Below are 19,635 nucleotides of genomic sequence, written 5' to 3' on the forward strand. Positions count from 1 at the left end.
CTCCTGGCTTCTCTTCCTGGCTCTCCGCTCGGCGCTGCTTCGGCCGGCTGGCCGGCGGCTGCTGTTGCTTCTTCGGCCAGGCCACAGAGAGAGGGAGAGCCCGCGGCGGCCGGAGCAGGCGCACGGCGCAGGCAGGCGGCGGCGGCGGCGGCGGGAACGGCGCAGCGGTGCGGCGACTGCGCACGGCAGCAGCGCGCGCAGCAGCAGCACGGCGAGCGCGGCGCAGCGGCGGCGTTGTGCTGGCCCGGTGGAGGAGACGGCGGCCGGCGGCGCAGCACCGCACAGCAGCGGCAGGAGTAGACCGGCGACGGGCTCGGCGCAGACGCAGGAGAGAGAGAGACGCGAGAGAGAGAGAGCGCGCTAGAGGCAGCACGAAGCCTCTGGATGGATCGAGTGACGACCGGAGCTTTATCTCTCTCTTTCTTTTTTATTATATTTCAAAACAACGAACGGTCGAAATTTATTGGGCTCGCTACGGGTCTCAAAGTGCCCGGAACGGATATATGAATAGCAAAATGGGTTCGTCTCGACGAGATGAACACAACCACGGTCTCCGATCGTCGGTACGAGCCTCGGATCAAAAAGTAAAAATTTGGTCAACTCCCTCTCTCTTTTTTTCTCAAACAATTCAGTATTACAATAATGCATACAAATGATGCAAGAGAGAGTTACGAAACAAGTGATCAATGTAACCGATATGGTCGGTTGCTCGTCTACTGAGAAATGATGTCTTCCCATGAATAAGTGTCCGTTCACCTTGTATATATTCGTCATGAATCAATGAAACAAACAATCAAATTCATTGTATTCTTGAATTCAATCTCGAGTCTATACTCTGTCTACTTTCTACTTATAATACTTAGCAACAAAGGATGTCACTTTTGGTGAGTCAGCACCAGCGCCGTAACACCGACGGTGAAATGGACCTTCAATATGTCCGCACGCGTCTCCGTCGTTGCATATAAAATGAGGGGCTCCGCGACATCGTAACTGCCACAACGACAAGGCGACCGGTCGGACGGCGATCGATGGCCACGTCGTCTTCCTCGCCCCGCCACCGACAGCCTCGCCTTGTCGATGGACAGCCTCTGCGGCCCCCTCCCATGGAAGGCACGGAGGGGACGCAAGAGGAGGAGGAGACTAGCAGGAAATGGGCGGAGCTGCCGTTGGACGCGCTGCTGGCCGTGCTCCACAGGCTGGACCATGCCGACGTCCTCATGGGAGCCGGCCAGGTGTGCCGCCCCTGGCGCTGCGCTGCACGGGACGAGCCCGAGCTGTGGCGCCGCGTCGACATGCGGCCCCGCGCCGAGCTCGCCTCCCGTGTCGACCTCAAGGACGTGGCGCGCACCGCCGTGAGGTGCAGTGCCGGGAGGTGTGAGGCTTTCTGGGCTGAGGGCGTCGGGGACGACGAGTTTCTCTTCTTCCTCGCCGACGCGTGAGCTTCTTTTTTCTTTCTTTATTTCTGCTACTTTACTATTTCTTTGATAAGACGAAAGAATTTAGTATTTGCTTTGCTAGTCTGATTCTTTTCTTAAGACTAATTGACTTTACACTGCAGTAGGTTTCCTGTTTTCTCATATTTTGCGAGAAATCAAGTTCATGCAAAAATGGAATGAATATCTGTTTTGCAGGGCGCCAATGCTGAAGAGCCTCCGGCTCATATCTTGCAACAACATTTCAACATACAGGATCGACGAAGCGATAAGCAAGTTTCCTCTGCTCGAGGAGCTGGAGCTGTCACTCTACACGAGCATCGCCGCCGGCCTCTACGACCTCGGCGATGCCTGCCCGCTCCTGACGCGCCTCCGGCTGAGCAGAGACCGCTTCCGCAGGAGAAGGGGCGTCGACGACAGCGAAGCCAAGGATATCGCGAGGATGCGCGGGCTGTGCTCGCTGCAGCTCTTCGGCAACAGCCTCGGCAACGCCGGCCTGGCAACCATCCTCGACGGCTGCCGGCGCCTCGAGTCCCTCGACATCCGCCACTGTTTCAACGTCTTGATGGACGACGAGATGCGCTCCAGGTGTGCTAGGGTCAAGACGTTGCGGCTCCCCGACGACTCCATGGAGGACTACGACCTCCGCTTCGACAGCCCTGACATGGACTCCGGGAGCATGTTGGAGTACAGCTTTCGTGGGGATATACTCTGGGATTCATGGTAGTGCAACTCAAACTCTAAAATGGGGCGGATGATAAATTACAGTTTGGAAAAAAGAGGGGAAATAAAAGAAGTAAAAATAGCCAAAGTAAACTATATATCCAGTGTCTTTAATTGTTTGGGTTCATTTCTTGTTTGTTCTACGGCAAGCTCAAAGTCCTGAAGCGTACTTACAAACCTTTGAAGATTTGGTTATATAATTTTTCCTATGCTATTGAAAACCTCCACAATCCCTTATTTATCGCTGCGAAAACTAGCATGCATGTTGCGCCAAACAGTACTAACCAACAAGTCTTAAAAAAAGCATATATACGATATCTTGAACTCGATCGTATGGTTCCCGGAAGACATCTCCTACCACATGTACCAACAAATTCTATTTTGTTTTCACCTATGGGAACATACTACGTTATTTTACATGGTTAATTATTGCAAAAAAAAAATCACCTATCAGCGGTTTTATTTATAGGTGTATGATAGGTGCGCACTCGCGGGTGTGTAGTGTGTATGTACGCAACATTGTAATAATAAAAAGTCGAGTGCTACACCCCTGTGTGGTATTAGTGCCATAAAACTATAGAGAAATCTGGGTGTTTGTCACTCTAAAGAGTGGGCTTCAGGGATTTGCCACGTCAAATATTGACAAACCAAGTTGAGATGTGCTTTGATTTAATTGTGATGAGTCATTAACAATATGGTCTTGAGTTGAACTTAGTTGGCATGAGTGTGTTTATACATGATTTGGCTTATGACTAGCTATTGTTGAAAAGTATAATGGAGTTAGTATGAGTTCAGGGAAAATTATCTCATCGAATCATCTGGTGCTTGAGATTTTGCACTTATTGGATTGTCGGGTGTAAGGTGAAGGGAGTATCTGAACATTTCAGCGTAGAAATAAAAGTGTGAGTAGTGCACCGGATGGTCCTGTGAGGGCAAGCGACGACATCAGACTATTTTGTTAAGAGAAGTTGCAAATCAGGGTCTGGTGGCATGGCCTTCACCGGATAGTCCGGTGTTTCAAGTTGTGAACATTAGAGTTTGCACCGGACTAATTCTTACAGAGAGGGTGTAGAAGCGAGTCAGATGGAGATGAAGGCATCAGATGGACCGGTGCTTATGCCTTGTGCACACCAGACTATTCATCAAACAAATTCTTGCAAAGAGGTTGCAAATGAGAGTCTGGTGTATGTGAACTGATGGATGATCCGGTGATAGACATGAGATCATTGGAGCATTTCACCAAAATTCTACGAAGATAATCTTTAGAGTGACCAAATTACGAAACCTACTATTTAGAGTGGCAAAAATCCAAATTTCTGTAAAACAACACCCCCTTTTCCCCTCAAAATCCCATCCACTCATCGAGGCCCACCGTGGTATAGTAGATAAGCAAAGGAAGCCTCGATTTGGTCCAGAGAAAGCCCACTAGAATCTTCTTCCCTCCCCAAGCCCACTGCCCCCGCCCGAAACTTCCATTCCCGCGCCTGGCTCTTCCAAACCGAACCCTAAAATTCTCTCATCCAAATCCCCACCGCCCATGCTCTCCACCTCCTCCTCCAAGTCTCACCGCCGTCGGCGCCGCGGCCGTACGTGTCCGTAGTAGACGCGTCCGCAGGGGTAACTGGGCGGAGCTGCCGCTGGACGCGATCCTGTCCGTCCTCGGCGATTAAGCTCGACCACATCGACGTCCTTGTGGGGGCCGGCCAGGTGTGCCGCCGCATCGACATCATATCCACGGCGACCTCTTAGACCTGATCGTCCTGTTCGACGAGCCCAACCTCTACGACGTACGAGCGCAACCTCTGAGCTCGCCTAGCAATTATTGTAGGGTTTGGCTATTTTTCTCTTGCGGGTGCTTCCCAGCCATTATACAATTTTCTTGTGTTGTGAAAACTATCGATCTGGCACCACAGTTTGAGTTTCTTGAGAGTTGAGATGGGGACAAGCTTGGCAAACGGGTTCAAACAAACCTTTGGAGTCATAGAAACTACAATGTGCCGAGAGGGAGCTTCTTTATGGCCTCGTTCACATTAGTTGCATCAAAATCTAAGAGATGGATGCTTTTCAGAGAGGGTGCTCTGTAGAAATGGCTTCAAATTAGAATACACGTATACTCAATAATGCTAATGATAGTATATAGCAACTCGAAACAAACTGCGTAATCGAGGCATTGGACAAATGATCTAGATAAGAGTTTACTAAATATCCACTAGATTTACAAAAATAAAAATAAGTGGACTAATCGTCCTGCACAATTAAGATATCATAGATTTTGCATGCAACTTGCAACAGATCATAAATATTACAGCAACTGCAACAAAACATTAACCACATTGCAATGTGTTCTTGGCGTGCAACAGCACCTCTCTGATTGAAAGAAACCATGCAACCTCATTACAACATTATCAGTAAAATAAGTGTAGCCCACTAAGTAGAGAACAAATACAATTCCCGCTCAAAAGTCAAAACTGATCCATCTTCTTCAAAGTGTGCTCCTATAACCTTATATGCCCCAATATGCCGTCCCAAAACAAGAACATCAATTGTTGGAATCAATCCAATTTAGATACCGAATTGATGATAGCAGTCCAAACTCGGTTCTATGATCGAATGTTCGTTTCATTATCAGAGTGACGAGTTCTAAGGTGACCTAGAATTTGCTAATCCATTGGATTAACAACCCAGATCAACCCACAATCCTACGTCTCTGCTGAACTTAACATGACTCTAGGTTTTGCAAGATTTAAGCCTTCTTAGATCTAGCAAATATATATGTTTCATTATATCAGTATATGAAAAACTTCTCGGCCAGATAGAGCAGGAACTCATCGTCGCAGGGCCCGGAGAAGGGCGCCGCATAGGCCAACGCACGCCAGGTCGCCGACCACCTCGAAGCCGTGGCCAGGTCGATGCGGCGCCACAGCACGGGCTCTTCGACCACGACGCCATGCCGTGCACGCGCGCTCCGAGCGCCGCATGATCTCGCCGGACCCCAGATTGAGGTAGACGGCGAACAGGACATCGCGGGACAGCGCCGCCCAGTCCATCAACTGGTGCAAATTACTTCCTATGGCCGGTTTTGTGGGTTTGTTTAGGGTGTGTGGCAGCTACACACCATTTTTTATTTTACCACGTGGCATCAGCTAGGACTTCCAGACGAGGTAATAGGACTGTGCATTTCTGGCACGCCACCGAAAACCAAACCGAATAAGCTGAACTAAACTGGTCAACTCGGTTTGATCAGTTTTCGGTGTTTGGTTTGGTTTTTAAATTCTATGATTTTTAGGTTCGGTTTGATCGGTAAAAACCGGCTGTTAACCGAATAAACCGAAATTAAGAAAAAGCGTACCATGCCTAAGAGATTCGAACTCGGTGGGGAAATCTACTTAGTGGACACACTCATTAACTACTTGGCCAAAGCATCGTTGTGTGCTATTGGAGATTTTTTTAACCATTTTATATAATTATGTTGCGTTCCTCGGCTCTATGGAAAAATAAAACTTCTTTAATTGATCAGAACTTACTCTATTTAGTGTCAAACACCATCACATCAAGTGGCAGTGGGGCTCATACACATGCATGGTGTCCAGGAGCTTGCCAGGATCCATTCATCCACCAGGGCAAGGTCATTTCTCAGGCGAGCACCATTCGGGGATGGTTGCAGCTGTGCCTGACGGCATGCCTGTCGTCTTCAGTTCTTGTCTTGCAGCTAAAGTTGGGGTTGGGGTAAAAAAAAAACACTTCGATTTGTCAAAAGTAGTTCTAATTTTCTGAACACGGTAACGGCATTTACCAGAGTACTGCTCATGCGCTCAAATCTTAATTATAGTTAGGACAAGAGCAGCCTAACAAATTCGTACCAAGACATTCAAATGGCTCTCTCATATTGGGTTAGGCCATCTTTTATTATTACGGGTAGCAAATAAAAGTTAGGCTGTAAGGCCCGGTGGCGCCATTGGAAGGGAAAATCTCTACTTATTGGTCACCTGAATATTACCCCAAACTAGTCAGAGTGATGTGGCACAATCTGGTTGGCCGATTAGGCAGAGATGGTTGGTGAGATGGGATTTGAGTATTTTTTTTTCAAACTTGAAACACATTTTCTATCAAAATTAGGTTCAGTGTGATGACTTTTTTTATTAGTCAACAATTCAAAAGAACTATTTTAACAGCTCAAATATATTGTTTTCAACAAATCACATGTAAAATGTCAAATGTGTTCTTGAAAATTGTTGAAAGTTTTTAACTTTTAGTGCATATATAGAAAAGACAAAAAAAAATGAATCTAACTCAGTTGGATTAAAATTATAAGAGAAAGATAAACGAGTTGGCTCAAAAGAGCCGACTCGGTTGTCGCTCCTGCCACCACCACAGCCGTATGCTCATTCATACAATCACATCACACAATCAAATCAAATATGACTCATCTCAAACTCAAATCAACTCATCTTAGACTCAAATCTTCTCATCTCATCCATACAAACAAATCAACTCAAGAACAAATCATTCCTGTCGTCGCCGTGCCTGTGGAGCTCACTGGACACAACACAACTCAAGAACACAACACAAGAACAAATCATCTTAGGCTCAAATCTCCTTTACGGCGAGGTAGGGCGTCGGCGTATGAGGGTGTGGCGAGGAAGGGTGCTCCGGGAGGTAGTGGTGAATCTCATGATGTGCGTTCACCTCTCCAACACTGCCAAGGCACTGATGTCCGCCGTGTTGTCGCTCGTCAACTCAGCGCAATCCTCTTCTCGTGTGTCAGTACATGCCCCTCACCTCCCTCCTCTGATTCTTGCGGAGTTCACGTTCCTAGTTCAACAGATTAATTCATTTGGGTCAGATATGAGATCTCGCTACGAGCCTGTGATCCCACTGTCAGGTTTTAGATCCCTTGTCGGGTCTCGGATCCTCGTTAGGACCGCGGGTGGATTTGCACCCATTTTAATTTTCAGGTTCATATTGAATTTTAATTCACCCGATACGAACAATCTGTTTAACTCCAATGCCGCTATGTGCTTCAATTTCCATACTACAAATCTAGTATCAGATCTAGTCTACTGCCGTTGGTACTTAGAAAATTGCTGCCGAACCCTGCAGATCATAGATGGAACTTTGCATGCCCGATCGGATTCTCTCCTTGAGTCAGCGACGGCAACTCGCTACTCGCGCTGCTGGTATGCTGCGTTGCCGGCTTGCCGCCCCCCTCCCACCGCCGCGCTGCCTTGCTCTAAGCGCCGCCGCCTAACACAGGTGCACGTCGCAATTTGGGATGGCGTGCAGCGTTGAAGACGAAAGGTTTAGGTTTAGGTCAAAAGTCGATAGTGCCTCTATAGACGAGTTTCTTTTCCCATTGGGAAAAGTCTAAAACACCCTTACAAAACTGACGATCAGATACTCCTGATCTCTCCACTACTGTTGGCTCGCGCATCCTAATCAATTCGCAGGCCGCAGCGATGTCGTCTCCCTCCCGCGGCCGCCGCAAGAAGCATTCCTTGCCGCCGGTGGCACCAACGTCCCTGGAAGCGATGGATTGGGCGGCGCTTCCCCACGACATCCTGTTCGCTGTCTTCCTCAAGCTGGGGCCCCGCGAGATCATGCGGGGCGCGGACCTCGCGTGCACGGCGTGGCGGCGCGTCGCGGTCGACGAGCCCAAGCTGTGGAGCTGCGTTGACATGGGCACGGTCCGTCAGTGGTCCACGGGGCGGTGGCGGGCGACGGCGCGTACCGCCGTGGACCGCGCCGCTGGCCAGTGCGAAGCCTTCTCGGGACCCTGCGACGACGACTTGCTGCTCTATTTGGTCGAAAGGTATCCCTAATCCATCTGGCGTCTGCCTTTCTCTGACACATTTGCATCTATAGGCATGGCAAACGAATAATCTATTTTGAAGAATGCACCGCCGCCATAAGAGCTGTGGGATCTTGTTCTTTTTATTTTTATTTGTACTACGATGATATGAACATTTACTTAAAAATGAACTGTGAACTACTGCTTTATTTTGTCCCTAAATTCAGATTAATTCAAACATTTGTCTTGTATTTGGAAGTGCCAAGGTGTATATGATGACGCCGTCATAGATGATGGATCAGTTTTGGGTGCGTTAATATGTTTGCTTACTACCCAATGTCAACCGCTGTGCATTGCTAGGCGGTTAATCTTTCGTCTGCATAATTTCATTGGATCTTATGGTGCTTCCGAGTGTACCATTTGAGAACGTGTATATTCTTATCTAGATCTGTAGTTCAATGCTTCGGATACACAGTTTGTTACAAGTTGCTACAATCATTAGCATTAATTATTGAGTACATGTGTATTCTAATTTGAAGGCATTCCTTCATGCAGAGCACCTTCTCTGAAAAGCCTCCATATCTCACATCTCGATGAATCCAAATTAGTATTGAATGTTGCACTACTCAAGAAGCTCCCTCTCCTTGAAGATGTGGAAATTTCGCTCGAATATTATAGTGACTACGCCTCTCAGGAGTTGTTTGAATCTATATGCGAAGCTTGTCCCCATCTCAAGAAACTCAGAATGAGCTTCAATGTGTCCCTTGACTGCAATTATGACGATGACATGGATAGCTATGATGGAAAAACATATGCGATTCCAGTGATGTGCGAGTTACGCTCGTTAGAATTGTTGTGTTATCACCTCACTGCTGCGGGGCTCACGGCCATCCTTGATAATTGCCCTCTACTGGAATCTCTCAATGTCAGCGGTGGTTTCATCATCATGATGGATGAGGAGCTGCATGCTAAATGTGCTAGAGTGAAGAACCTGACTCTTCCTTTTGACTCGGATGAAGAGTATTCTGAAGAATATGATCTAGAGGAAGGCTACGAATCAGACGAATATGATGAATTTTAATAAGTATGTTTATGGTGATGATGTTGAGCGTTGGTTCCATGATATCTTGGAGATTGCTTGCCATTGTCATTATATCTGTGATGATCCACTGAACTTTATGGTTTTATGGATTTGTTTCTCTTGAATCACTTTTGATCAGTATGTGTAGTCCTTAGTCATCATTGTTACAGTGATGGTGTCTGGATCTAAGGAAATGATATCCACTATCAGTATGTGTAGCTTTTTGCATTGTGCCGCAATGAAACCTCTTGCCTTGGTATCAGGGCGTCACATTTTTTTTTTTTTGGATTTTATGCTACCTATAGTTTCATATATATTCTGTCTATTTTGCAGTTGTGGCTGAATCAATCTTTTTATATTAATATATGAAAGGTAGCGTTTGTAGAAATCAATTTGCAATGTAATCAACTATGGTCGTTAATGGTACTTCAAAAAATTCTCTATAATTTATTTTTTCCCGAAAACATCCATGACTGTAAACGGTCGGTATGACTATTGGTTCAAAAGTTTCAAGGGCTGGTCAATCATTCATTAGCAAAAAAAGAAAAAAAACAGAAAAACAAATCACATTCGGTTCTAGAGGGTTATTCGAGTCGGTTTCCTAACTAACTAAGAGGTACCGACTGTGATAATTGTTTATTATAATTTGGGCTAGGTTGGAATACCCGAGTCGTGAAAAATTTGTATTGGGCAAGGGAGAGCCGGAACCCAACCCTAATAGTCTCCAGAAACGTCCCTCATCGCCATCCGCGCCCCCGAAGGTGAGGGACTGAGCGACGCTGCCCTACGGCGGAGCTTGTGTGCACGGCGTGGCGGCGCATTGCGGTAGACGAGCCCACGTTGTGGCGCCGCGTCGACATGACCGCGGTCCCGCTGTGGTCCATTGGCATCGCTGTGCGTGATGCCCTTGACCGCAGCACGGGCCTGTGCGAAGCCTTCTCGTGGCTTTGCGACGACGACTCGCTGCTCTGTCTCTGTCTCTCTAGTGTTCACGCTTCACCAGTGGCATTGTTCATGTCACTGATGACTGATGTTTGATGTATTTTGCTTGGAGCAAAGTCTTTAATCATGAACACTGTTTTCGTGCGTCTAGTTTCTTCCTTTTTCCTAAGTACATTTGTAACTAGCAACCATATGATTTCAATCAGTTTTAATTTACAATACGTATTAAGTTGTTCAATTACTAATATTAACTGGCTGTGTGAGGAACGGTGACGTCCTATAAGGAGGTGAATTAGGACACTGAGAAACTAATAGCTTCAAAAAATTCATAAGATAAATATATCTCAATTTCTACCTAAATATGCTTTAGGTTTATCTAGTGTGTCTACTCTACCGATTAAGAGAATTACAATTTACTTTAGCAAGGTAAATTCTAAGTATGTAAATGTAAAACGTAAATAAGGTAGAGAGACAAGCTCGGTAGAAGGGATTTTTATCCTGTTGTATCGATGATATGAATGTTACCCCTAATCTATGTTGGAGCTCGACCAAAAATATGCTTCCGGTAGACACTCAATCATAACTCTTGAGCCACCAAACCACCAAGACAAGGCCTTAAACCGCATAAGGTACCAAGGCAAGGTCTCACTACTGGTCTCTCTTCTGGTCACTTGGCACCGTGATCACTTCGGAGCTTGAGCACCAAGACAGAAGGTCTCTGCGTCCCCGTACACGTGTCTTGCCGCCGCTCCACACTAAGTCGGAGGATCAACAAACTTGAGCCACCAAGGTCCAAGATGCTAGTGACTCACCAAGACTCCAAGGCGCTGACACACTTGGTAAAAGCTAGGATCACTCTTTGATCCTTTTTTCAAGCTGCAACACCTAACTACAACTCACTCTAGGCATATAAGCACTAATTACTCACTAATCATATACTTAATTATCTTGGATGATCACTTAAGCACTTTGGTGGCTTGGATGTCTTCTCAAATGTATATGAGCTTTTTCTAGACTCCAGCAGCATGTCACACCTTTAAATGACTGTGTGAAGAGGTATTTATAGCCCCAAACTCGCCAACTAGCAGTTTTCCCAACAACTTAGAAAAGCTGTTAACACCAGATGATCCGGTGAGAACAGTAGTACTAACACCGGATCATTTGATGAGTACAACCTCAGAAACTAGCTATTGGAACTCCACTCGATACCTATGTGAACACTGGACACTCCAGTGTGCCTTCAAATCCATCACCAGACCTTCCGGTGAGTTATCTTGAGTCATCCGAGACTTTGCAGCCTCTCTGTGTAAAATGCTCCGGTGCATTCATCTTCAGAGCACTGGACCTTCCAGTAGGTTATTCTTCATTATTTAACACTTACAGTCACCTCTGCAAGAAATGCTCCGGTGCTATAATCGGATATGCACAAACCAAGCACCAGACCTTTCGGTGGGTGGATCTTCAGTCTTGTACCCTTGTATTCTTCTCTGCAGGAAATACTCTGGTGTTACCCAGTGCAGATCACCAAACTATCGGGTGAGGTCCTCAGCCTTCTTCCTCTTTGTCAGAAATACTCCAGTGAGTTCATATCCTATTCACCGGACTATCCGGTGAGACTATAGATCTCTGGACACAATACTCCGGTGAGTACAAACTCATCTACACCGGACCTTCTGGTGAGGCAAATCTTCCCGGGACTTTTCCTTTCAATCAAACATTGTCCCGGCTGCGGTAGCTTCTTGATGTATTACATCCATAAGACCTACTAGCATATATTCTTGACAAATATGTTAGTCCCAATGACTATGTTATCATTAATCACTAAAATCACAATCATAATCTAATACAACCATTTTCGCTACATATGAGCATTGCACTGTTCATGTCAACTATTTTGTAACGTGTGTTGGGGATCTTATGTGAGAATACTCGTATCACCTGTAATTTTCTTATTAATTGATTGTGTGAAATGATTAGTCCAATTGGTTCTTTTATAAAAGATCGTGGCCATCTTGTATTTTTTGTCTAGCTAGATCTGCATAAACATTTTATTACAGCAATTATTATATATTATGGGTAGCAATATTGATTGCATATTGTTCATGGGTCGATAGTGTGAGTTGTTTTCTTACGAGGTCCGATCTAGCAAACATGTTGCTCGATTACTAATATGAAGTGATGGGCTTGCACTGTTCTTTTGTGGGCTACATATTTTTTCTTGGATAACGTTGTGTCGAAGTTGCATGGTTTCTTATTAGGTGCTATTGCCTGGAAGATCACATTGGTAGATGGTTCACTATTTCCTAATATTTTTGGGGGATCTTATGGTCTCTTACTAACTTGTAACACATGTAATTTCTTATTAATTATGTGAAAAGATAAGTCTGATTGGTTATATTATCGTGAAGATAGTGGCAAACTACTTGTAATCTATTGTCTTGATTAGTTCTGTGCTTCGCATAAACAATTTGTTGCAGTAATTACTATTATTGTGAGCAATATTGACTACATATTGTTCAAGAGTTGAGATTGTAAGTTGAGCTCTAGGTCCAATCTCGCCAATATGGAATCTAATTTTAAGGCATTCATTCCTGCAGAGCACCCTCTTTGAAAAGCCTCCATCTCTCACATGATGAATATAGATCTGATGGGTTATTTATTGCTGCGATCAAGAAGCTCCCTCTCCATGAAGATCTTGACCTTTCACCGTCATATTGTGATAATAGCGCTTCAGAGAGGTTGTTTGAATATGTATGCAAAGCTTGTCCCCTTCTGAAGAATCTCAAAATAAGGTTCAATGTGCCTTCTGAATATGATTTTAATGAGGCTATACTCATGGAGAGCTCTGATGGAGACATATATAGAACTCCAATGATGCGCGAGTTATGCTCCTTAGAGTTGTTCAACTATGTTTTCACTGGTGTGGGGGCTGATAGCTATCCTTGATAACTGCCCTCTACTGGAATCTCTTCACATCACAGGGTTTTTTTTTTGTCACACCCGTGTTCTCCTAGAGAAAAAAAATCTTGAGAACTCATCTCTCTCCCATCCTCGTGAACCGACGTCGCCCTCTGCTCTGCTCCGCACCACGTCGTCCATCCCGTTGTCGCGCGTCGCAGCCATCCTCGCGCTCCATGCCGCCTCGCACCCAACGCTACTCCCTTGAGCCCCGCGCCTCGCCTCGCGCCCCACACCGCCTCGTGCCTATGCCGTCACCACCTATAAAATGAACAGTGTCATCTTCTTCCTCCTCCCTCCAAGCACCACCTCTCTCTCTAACTCACCTCCACCCGAGCAAAGCACCACTGCCACCACCACACCGAAGCTCGCCACCGGTGAGCTCTACCATCCTTCTACTCTTCCTCTCTTCCTCAAATGAGAAGCCCCAAAATCCTCAAATCCGGCCCCATACCTTAGCCTCGCCGTGTGCCACCTCCATCATGGTGTAGATTCGGCCATCCTCGCTCCATTTTGCCAGTCACCAGAGCTTCTCCCGCCCCGATTTGTCACTGACCCTCGCCCTCACCCTCATCGGCCAGATCTGCCCCTGCCCGGGCCGGATCCGGCTACCGTCGCCCTACCCTATTGCTCATTGGTCGGCCGGCGCGCTGCCGTCCGCCGCTCTTATCGCCTCTCTTCCTCTACCTCTCCCTCTCTCTCTCTCTACTCGATCCATCAGAGCCGGCCACCTCTCCCTCTCCCTTATCCTCTCTTCCCCTCGTTGACAGGTGAGCCTGCCCTTTAGCCCTAAGCCGAGCCCAGCCCCAAGCCAAGCCGTCTGGCCGAGGTGAACCCATTCCCTAGCCGAGCCGAGGAATATTTTGAGAATATTCCTTTTCTTTTTCTGATTTTTTTCTCGCGATAAAACTTCTAAAGCCCGTTTCTCCTCCGTCCTAACTCCGTTTTTGACGATTCTTCCATTGATATTCATCTAAATTCGAGATCTACCCAATCATGTAAATTTTATAATTTTTGTAATTTAATTAGTTTTTAATATAATCATTTGATTGATTACTTGTATGTGCGCTTTTGTTGTTTGTTGGTTTGTTAGAGGAAGGAGAGTTCAAGGAAGACCCAGAGGATCCAGAGTTTGACAAAGGAGCGAACGAGGACTTCAATGAAGGCAAGTCCTACACCATTGATCATGTTGATCCTATGTTTTCAAACACAACCCGTGGAGCCATTGTTTTAAATTATAGGGATATGCATGCTTAAGTTAATAACTGTGATTTTAAAAAATATGCTAATGTAGTTATGACCTAGCTTGTTTATGCCATACATTGCTATTGTCACCTTTATTATGTTGAAACCCTAGAAGGTTCCCAACATCAACTATAATGATTGTTTGGATGAATACTTGTTTACTAGCATGCTTAGGATTGATTTGCTCAAATAAAAGAACCGGGATAATTACATACGTTAATCATGCCTTTTCAAAAAGTATGAAGTGTTGTGTGATTGGTGTGTGTAAGATGGGTTCATGGAAACTCTAGTGTGTTTTTGACGAGGGTGAGTAAGGTACCCCACAAAGATGGGAATTACCTTAGAGCAAGTTTCTCCTTTGTGGTGTTCTTGCTGGGAGACACTTGCCTCGGTCGTATAAGGATCAGTTCGTTGTGACATCCTACCTAGTATTCAATTATACAACCATATGACCTGAATGGGTAGGACTTGATCCAACCCCTTCAACTTAGTTCGGTACCCACTCAGAGGCCGGTAGTGGCAACAGGGATCAGGAGAAGAATTGGGCAGTGCACAACTCAAGATACCGCTGGTGATGTTGTTAAGGCTATGTTAGAGCCTTTGGATTATTAAGTGGTCCTTTCTGTGAATATTCTAAGGCCTCTGGTATCTTAGTGCCCCGTGAGTGGATATTGTGGCTATTTTGTAAGGACGTTGTGTCTTGTTATGACAGTTCCACCAGTTGCTAAGGTTAGAGTCTGTGCATATCTTGTGGGTAAAGTGTACAACCTCTGCAGAGTGTTAAACCTATCCAGATAGCCGTGTCCTCGATTAAGGACATGCTATCGTTCGATCACAATGATTATCTTCCGGTGTGAGTACCTCCTTGACGTGTGAGTGGGCAATGTGCCCGTATTTTTAATAAGTGTTGGCTATGTGTATGTGTCCACCGATAAAAGAAATGTGAGAACTCATGGGATGGAAATATCTCCCTTTAAGGCCAATAACCCTATAAACTCAACTTATGCGTTTTTCTCAACAATATTTTAAGATAGTCTTTGCAAATGGAAGCTTTCTGTAAAATCTAAAGACTCTATAGCCGTATCTTTGATATACCTTTATGCATCTAATGTCTCCCTTTGAGGTAGGGCTTAATGAGTATCTTATGTACTCACTCTTGCTATATGTGGATTCAGATGATCCAGAGGCCGACTTCGTCGAAGATAAATATGAAGAATAGAAAAGATGGGTTTTATCCACACTCAAGCTATTTTTGTAGAGCTTGAGTCAATTTTGCGTCATTTCTGTTGTACTGTGAGGCGTTGTTTAATTATGCATACAGGTTTTTATTGTAATGAACTCTGTATTGTTCCCTAATATCGTACTCTAATCGATGTATGCCTGTGATGTGTACTTCTGTTGAAAATATGTGCGTACCAGCTACTGATCCAGGGACTGATATGAGTTGCACAAGATGACCCGAAGGAGAAGTCCGACATTTTGGATGGCGTGATGGATGCGCAGTTACAGGTGAAATGTGCTAGAGTGAAGAAGCTGACTCTTCCTTTTAACCCAACTAAAGAGGACTGTGAATCGAACGAAGATGACGAATTCGATTCCTTACAGTGGTAGCGAGTGTCCGGATTACAACAGCTGGGAGATTGCATGCCATCATCAGTATCATTATTTTCTTGATGAACTCGGCCATGTAGAGCATGGATTTCCCCTCGAATAAGTTTAGATCAGTATGCGTAGCCCTTAGTGATCGTGGTTGCAATTATGGCTTCAGGGTGAGATCAACTGTTGTCAGGGGTTGGTCTTGTGTACTAACGTCCTTCAGTGTCCGGCCACAACGGGACTTCTGACCTTAAATTAAGTTTGTCACATTTTGTTAAATTTTTTGCTACCTTCTAGTTTGTATGTATTTTCTGTTCTTGCACTTCTGAACAGATCTTAGATATGAACAGTATAAGAATCAGTTTCTGGTCAAAGAAAAGGGTAGAATCAGTTTCACCGCACTATTCAGCTGATGGATCGTTAAATATAATCTGTTTGAATTTCTATTTAAATTAATTTTCTCTGATAACACCCACGACTGTATTTAAATATATCATATTTGTGCCTTGCGTATGGGCCTTTCATTTGATTCTGTGGAGATCTTTTTGGTATATTCAGCTCGAAACTTTATGTGCGTATTGTGCACAAGGTTTCGAGCGTGCAATTATGAGCAGTGTTTGGTCAGATTTCAAGGTTATATTAACAGTAATGTTACCAGACTTACACCGTGTTGTTCTAGGCAGGGGAGGTAGAAGCCAAATGTAGGATTGATTATACACAAAATACCTAATCGTGATGAAAACAGCTCAACCACTAAATTTACGATTATGCAAGAATTATGAAAAATTGATCAATCAAACTTTTCAAAAAGTTACCTTGATGCTCGATGATTTTGGATGGATCAAACCAAGACATATTGCAACGATCCACCAAAAAAATCAATCTGAAATGATGAACAGAACGAACATGGAGAAAAACTTGTGAAACATAATTTTCATTGTATGGATGGATTCACAAGATGCATCTCAAAACATCTATAAAAATTCCTCACAGAAACCCTAACCCTACATTAGTTTATGTCTAATCTCAAAAGCATCGGTACTGTTCATGGTCACATAGTACTAATCTATTTATTTCCCTCGTCGGATCCTGTTCCTGGTCTGACACGAAGAAAACAACCGGCCATCGGGCCTCAGCCTGCCAAGCAACACATCTAAGGATGGTAGTGGGCCAGGTCGGGTCGGGGCCCCGCAGATTTCAAACCCGACGGGGGAAGGGTTGGTTGTAGAAATTACCCTGCGGGGCTATGGTGTTGGGTTCGAGGCTAGGTGTAATCTGCACTTGCAGGTACCCCACGGACCCCAAATGCAGCCTAACAAGGTTGAAGGCCCACATGGGTGGCTAGCAAAGAAACATCAGTCCTCCTACTCTAGCGGTCTAGACATCCAGCCTCCTCCTCCTCGACTCCCCCTCGCCCGCGGCCACCACCTCTATCGAAGATGCGTCCGTTGCCACCACCACCGAAAAGGGTAAAGCAGGGCGTCGTCGCCTCCTCCGCACATGAGCCAATGTTTGTGCCATTCCCTATGTGGGCACTGCTGTTGGGGAAGTGCAAGAAGCAGTCAGGCTGCGGCGGCCACATCCCCGTCCTCCGAACCCCCGCCACCAAGGAGGCCGACCATGCCTTAGATTCCCATCTGAGCACCCACCTGCGAAGAGGCAGATCACACCTAAGACTTCCACCCGAGCACCCGACTTGAAACATCAGGTTTCGGGTCCCCCATCGGTTCTCGGGTCCCCACCGAGACCGGGGCCAGGGGTGGCTTTGCACTTGATATGAATTTCGGAGCCAGGTGAAGTTTGATGTTTCAGGTTTCGGGTCAGGTTTATTTTTGCTCCACCTAGCCTTGACCCAACTCGTTGTCACCCTTAAGTGCATCCACGTCGCTCGATCAAGTGACCAATCCATGTTACAAAGTTTCTGTTGCTTAGTGCGTTTACTGATTACGACATTGTTCATAGGCCTAGAGTGTGTAATAAAATGGCAAATGAACTGGCTAGAATTGGCTTGATGATGGAACCAATTTCTCACATGTTATGGCACTATTTGGTCCCAACTGATGTAATGACGGTGGTGCTAAACGATTTGGCTAGCACATCAGTTTGATGGAATATATCGCTGTTCCTTTCAAAAAAAAATCTTTTGGTTGAAGTCCTACATAGACTCATCGTTCGGTCGGGCCTTGGCCGTCCTCTGGAGCCAATCTGTCTGTTGGGCCATGCGTCTCGCCGGCCTAGGCCTGTGCACCTTAGTTAGCCCACTCGGCCACGAGCTCCAACCGCCTGTGTGGCCCGAATTGGGCCGAGTATACTGGCTCCTCATGATCTAGACTTCAAGGTTTGAGATTATGTATACCTTAAAGTATCACCAATAAAGGAAACACGGAGGTTCTGAGTCTGTGGAAAATTAGCTCCCCCGTGTATAGGACCATACCAAGTTTTAAGAAAAGTTAGGGCAGTGGCTTACCAAATACAACTACTGCCAGAACTGGTTGATATACATAATGAATTCCACATCTCCCAACTGAAAAAATGTTTGAGGATACCAGAAGAGCATGTCATCATGGAAACATTGGATCTCCAAGACAACCTATGGTACCAAGAAGTTCCAGTAAAATTTTTGGATGTAGTCAGCTGACAGACCAGAGGATCAACGGTACGCCTATGTCGTGTACAATGGAGTAGGCACAACAAAGTGGAAGCCACATGGGAACGATAAGACGCCCTAAGGAAATAATTTCCCTATCTATTCAAGGAAGACACGAGATTCATTTTAAGTGGGGTAGGTTTGTAACATCCCAAAATTTCAGCGATTTTGAAATCAACAAATCATTTCAGGGAAAACAAATCCAAACAAAATTTCAAAACCTTTTCCTCTCTCCTTTCTTTCTCTCTTTCCTCTCCAGCTCGCCATCAGCTGGCCCCGTCGCCAAGTCGAGACAATGACACCCGCCTAACTTCTGCCCCATGTCAACAACGAAGTCGGCGTCTACATCGCCGCCTCGCCGCTCCTCTTCCTCTAGTGCTGCGCAACAACAGTGTCCGAAAACCTCACCGACACAAGCATGCACTTGTGGATAATCCATGACCACGGTTGTAGTGTTGACTTTTCCACCCACGTCATGTGGATCTAATGTCGCTGCATCGCCGTGTCCAGTTGCCATTGATAACCCATCGCGCGCCGTACCACATGCAGAGCTCCGCCGTACGACCTCACCGCCAGGAGTTGTAGCCCTCGCCCGGCTATAAAGGCCCAGCTGCTCGCCCTCCGCACCTCACTGCCACTCACCGAGGCAAGCTCCTCTCTCTCTCTCTCTCTCTCTCTCATTGTTTTTCCCTCCGATGACAGCTGTCATCGATCCATCATCAAGGATCGCCGCTGGCTAATTAGGCCCCATGGCAAGCTTCACCCGACCACCCGTCACCTCCCTCGCCCCTCTACCTAACCCCTCCCTATCTCTTCCGAGCCGCCACTGAGCCACCATGGCCGCTGGCCTCTACCTCTATCACTGGCCACCGATGGAGCCTCACTGGCCAAGCCATGCATGGAGATCCCTCCCTCGCACCCCACGGTCACTCCTGGCACCCAAAAAAACCCTGGCCAAACCATCTCTCCACATTTTCCCCTATCAGCCGCTGTCGCTCCCAACTCTAGCAAACGACTAGTACTGTTCTGGCCATGGCCCATCAAACCGGTGCTAGCCTAGATGAATAGTAAAATGGTTCAAGCCCTATCCATTCTCATCAATTTCATAATTTTTGGAGTTTATTTATGTTTTTGTGTGTATTTATTTTGTTGTTGTGTGTCGTGCTTTAGAGACCGGAGGGTTAGAAGAAGAGGAGGAGCCGGGAGCGCAGGACTTCAAGCA

At 45.9% G+C, this 19,635-nt stretch overlaps 2 protein-coding genes across 3 annotated transcripts; both read left to right on the forward strand.

Moving 5' to 3' along the window:
- The first annotated feature begins 1,005 nt into the window (after positions 1-1,005).
- LOC133899299 (putative F-box/LRR-repeat protein 23) lies at positions 1,006-2,362 on the forward strand. Its single transcript, XM_062340276.1, has 2 exons — positions 1,006-1,435; positions 1,632-2,362. The coding sequence occupies exons 1-2, from the start codon at positions 1,029-1,031 to the stop codon at positions 2,158-2,160; spliced, it is 936 nt and encodes a 311-aa protein (XP_062196260.1). The 5' UTR covers positions 1,006-1,028; the 3' UTR covers positions 2,161-2,362.
- Positions 2,363-7,596: 5,234 nt separating this feature from the next.
- LOC133899380 (putative F-box/LRR-repeat protein 22) lies at positions 7,597-9,243 on the forward strand. Of its 2 annotated transcripts, XM_062340372.1 has the most exons (3): positions 7,597-7,965; positions 8,204-8,252; positions 8,500-8,626. In XM_062340372.1, exons 1-2 carry the CDS (start codon positions 7,613-7,615, stop codon positions 8,232-8,234), a joined length of 384 nt encoding a protein of 127 aa, XP_062196356.1. In that variant the 5' UTR covers positions 7,597-7,612; the 3' UTR covers positions 8,235-8,252; positions 8,500-8,626. The 2 variants fall into 2 exon arrangements, with proteins under 2 accessions (XP_062196356.1, XP_062196355.1); XM_062340371.1 differs by lacking the exon at positions 8,204-8,252 and having other exon boundaries at positions 8,500-9,243.
- The last annotated feature ends 10,392 nt before the right edge of the window (positions 9,244-19,635 follow it).

The sequence above is a fragment of the Phragmites australis genome, chromosome 18 (genome assembly GCF_958298935.1).
Source record: "Phragmites australis chromosome 18, lpPhrAust1.1, whole genome shotgun sequence".
Taxonomy (NCBI): domain Eukaryota; kingdom Viridiplantae; phylum Streptophyta; class Magnoliopsida; order Poales; family Poaceae; genus Phragmites; species Phragmites australis.

Excerpts from the sequence above, each read along its gene's own strand:
- LOC133899299 (XM_062340276.1), top strand. The coding sequence starts at position 1,029 with ATGGCCACGTCGTCTTCCTCGCCCCGCCACCGACAGCCTCGCCTTGTC. Across the intron at positions 1,436-1,631 it reads CTCTTCTTCCTCGCCGACGC|GGCGCCAATGCTGAAGAGCC; the intron begins GTGAGCTTCTTT and ends TCTGTTTTGCAG.
- LOC133899380 (XM_062340371.1), top strand. The coding sequence starts at position 7,613 with ATGTCGTCTCCCTCCCGCGGCCGCCGCAAGAAGCATTCCTTGCCGCCG. Across the intron at positions 7,966-8,499 it reads CTGCTCTATTTGGTCGAAAG|AGCACCTTCTCTGAAAAGCC; the intron begins GTATCCCTAATC and ends TCCTTCATGCAG.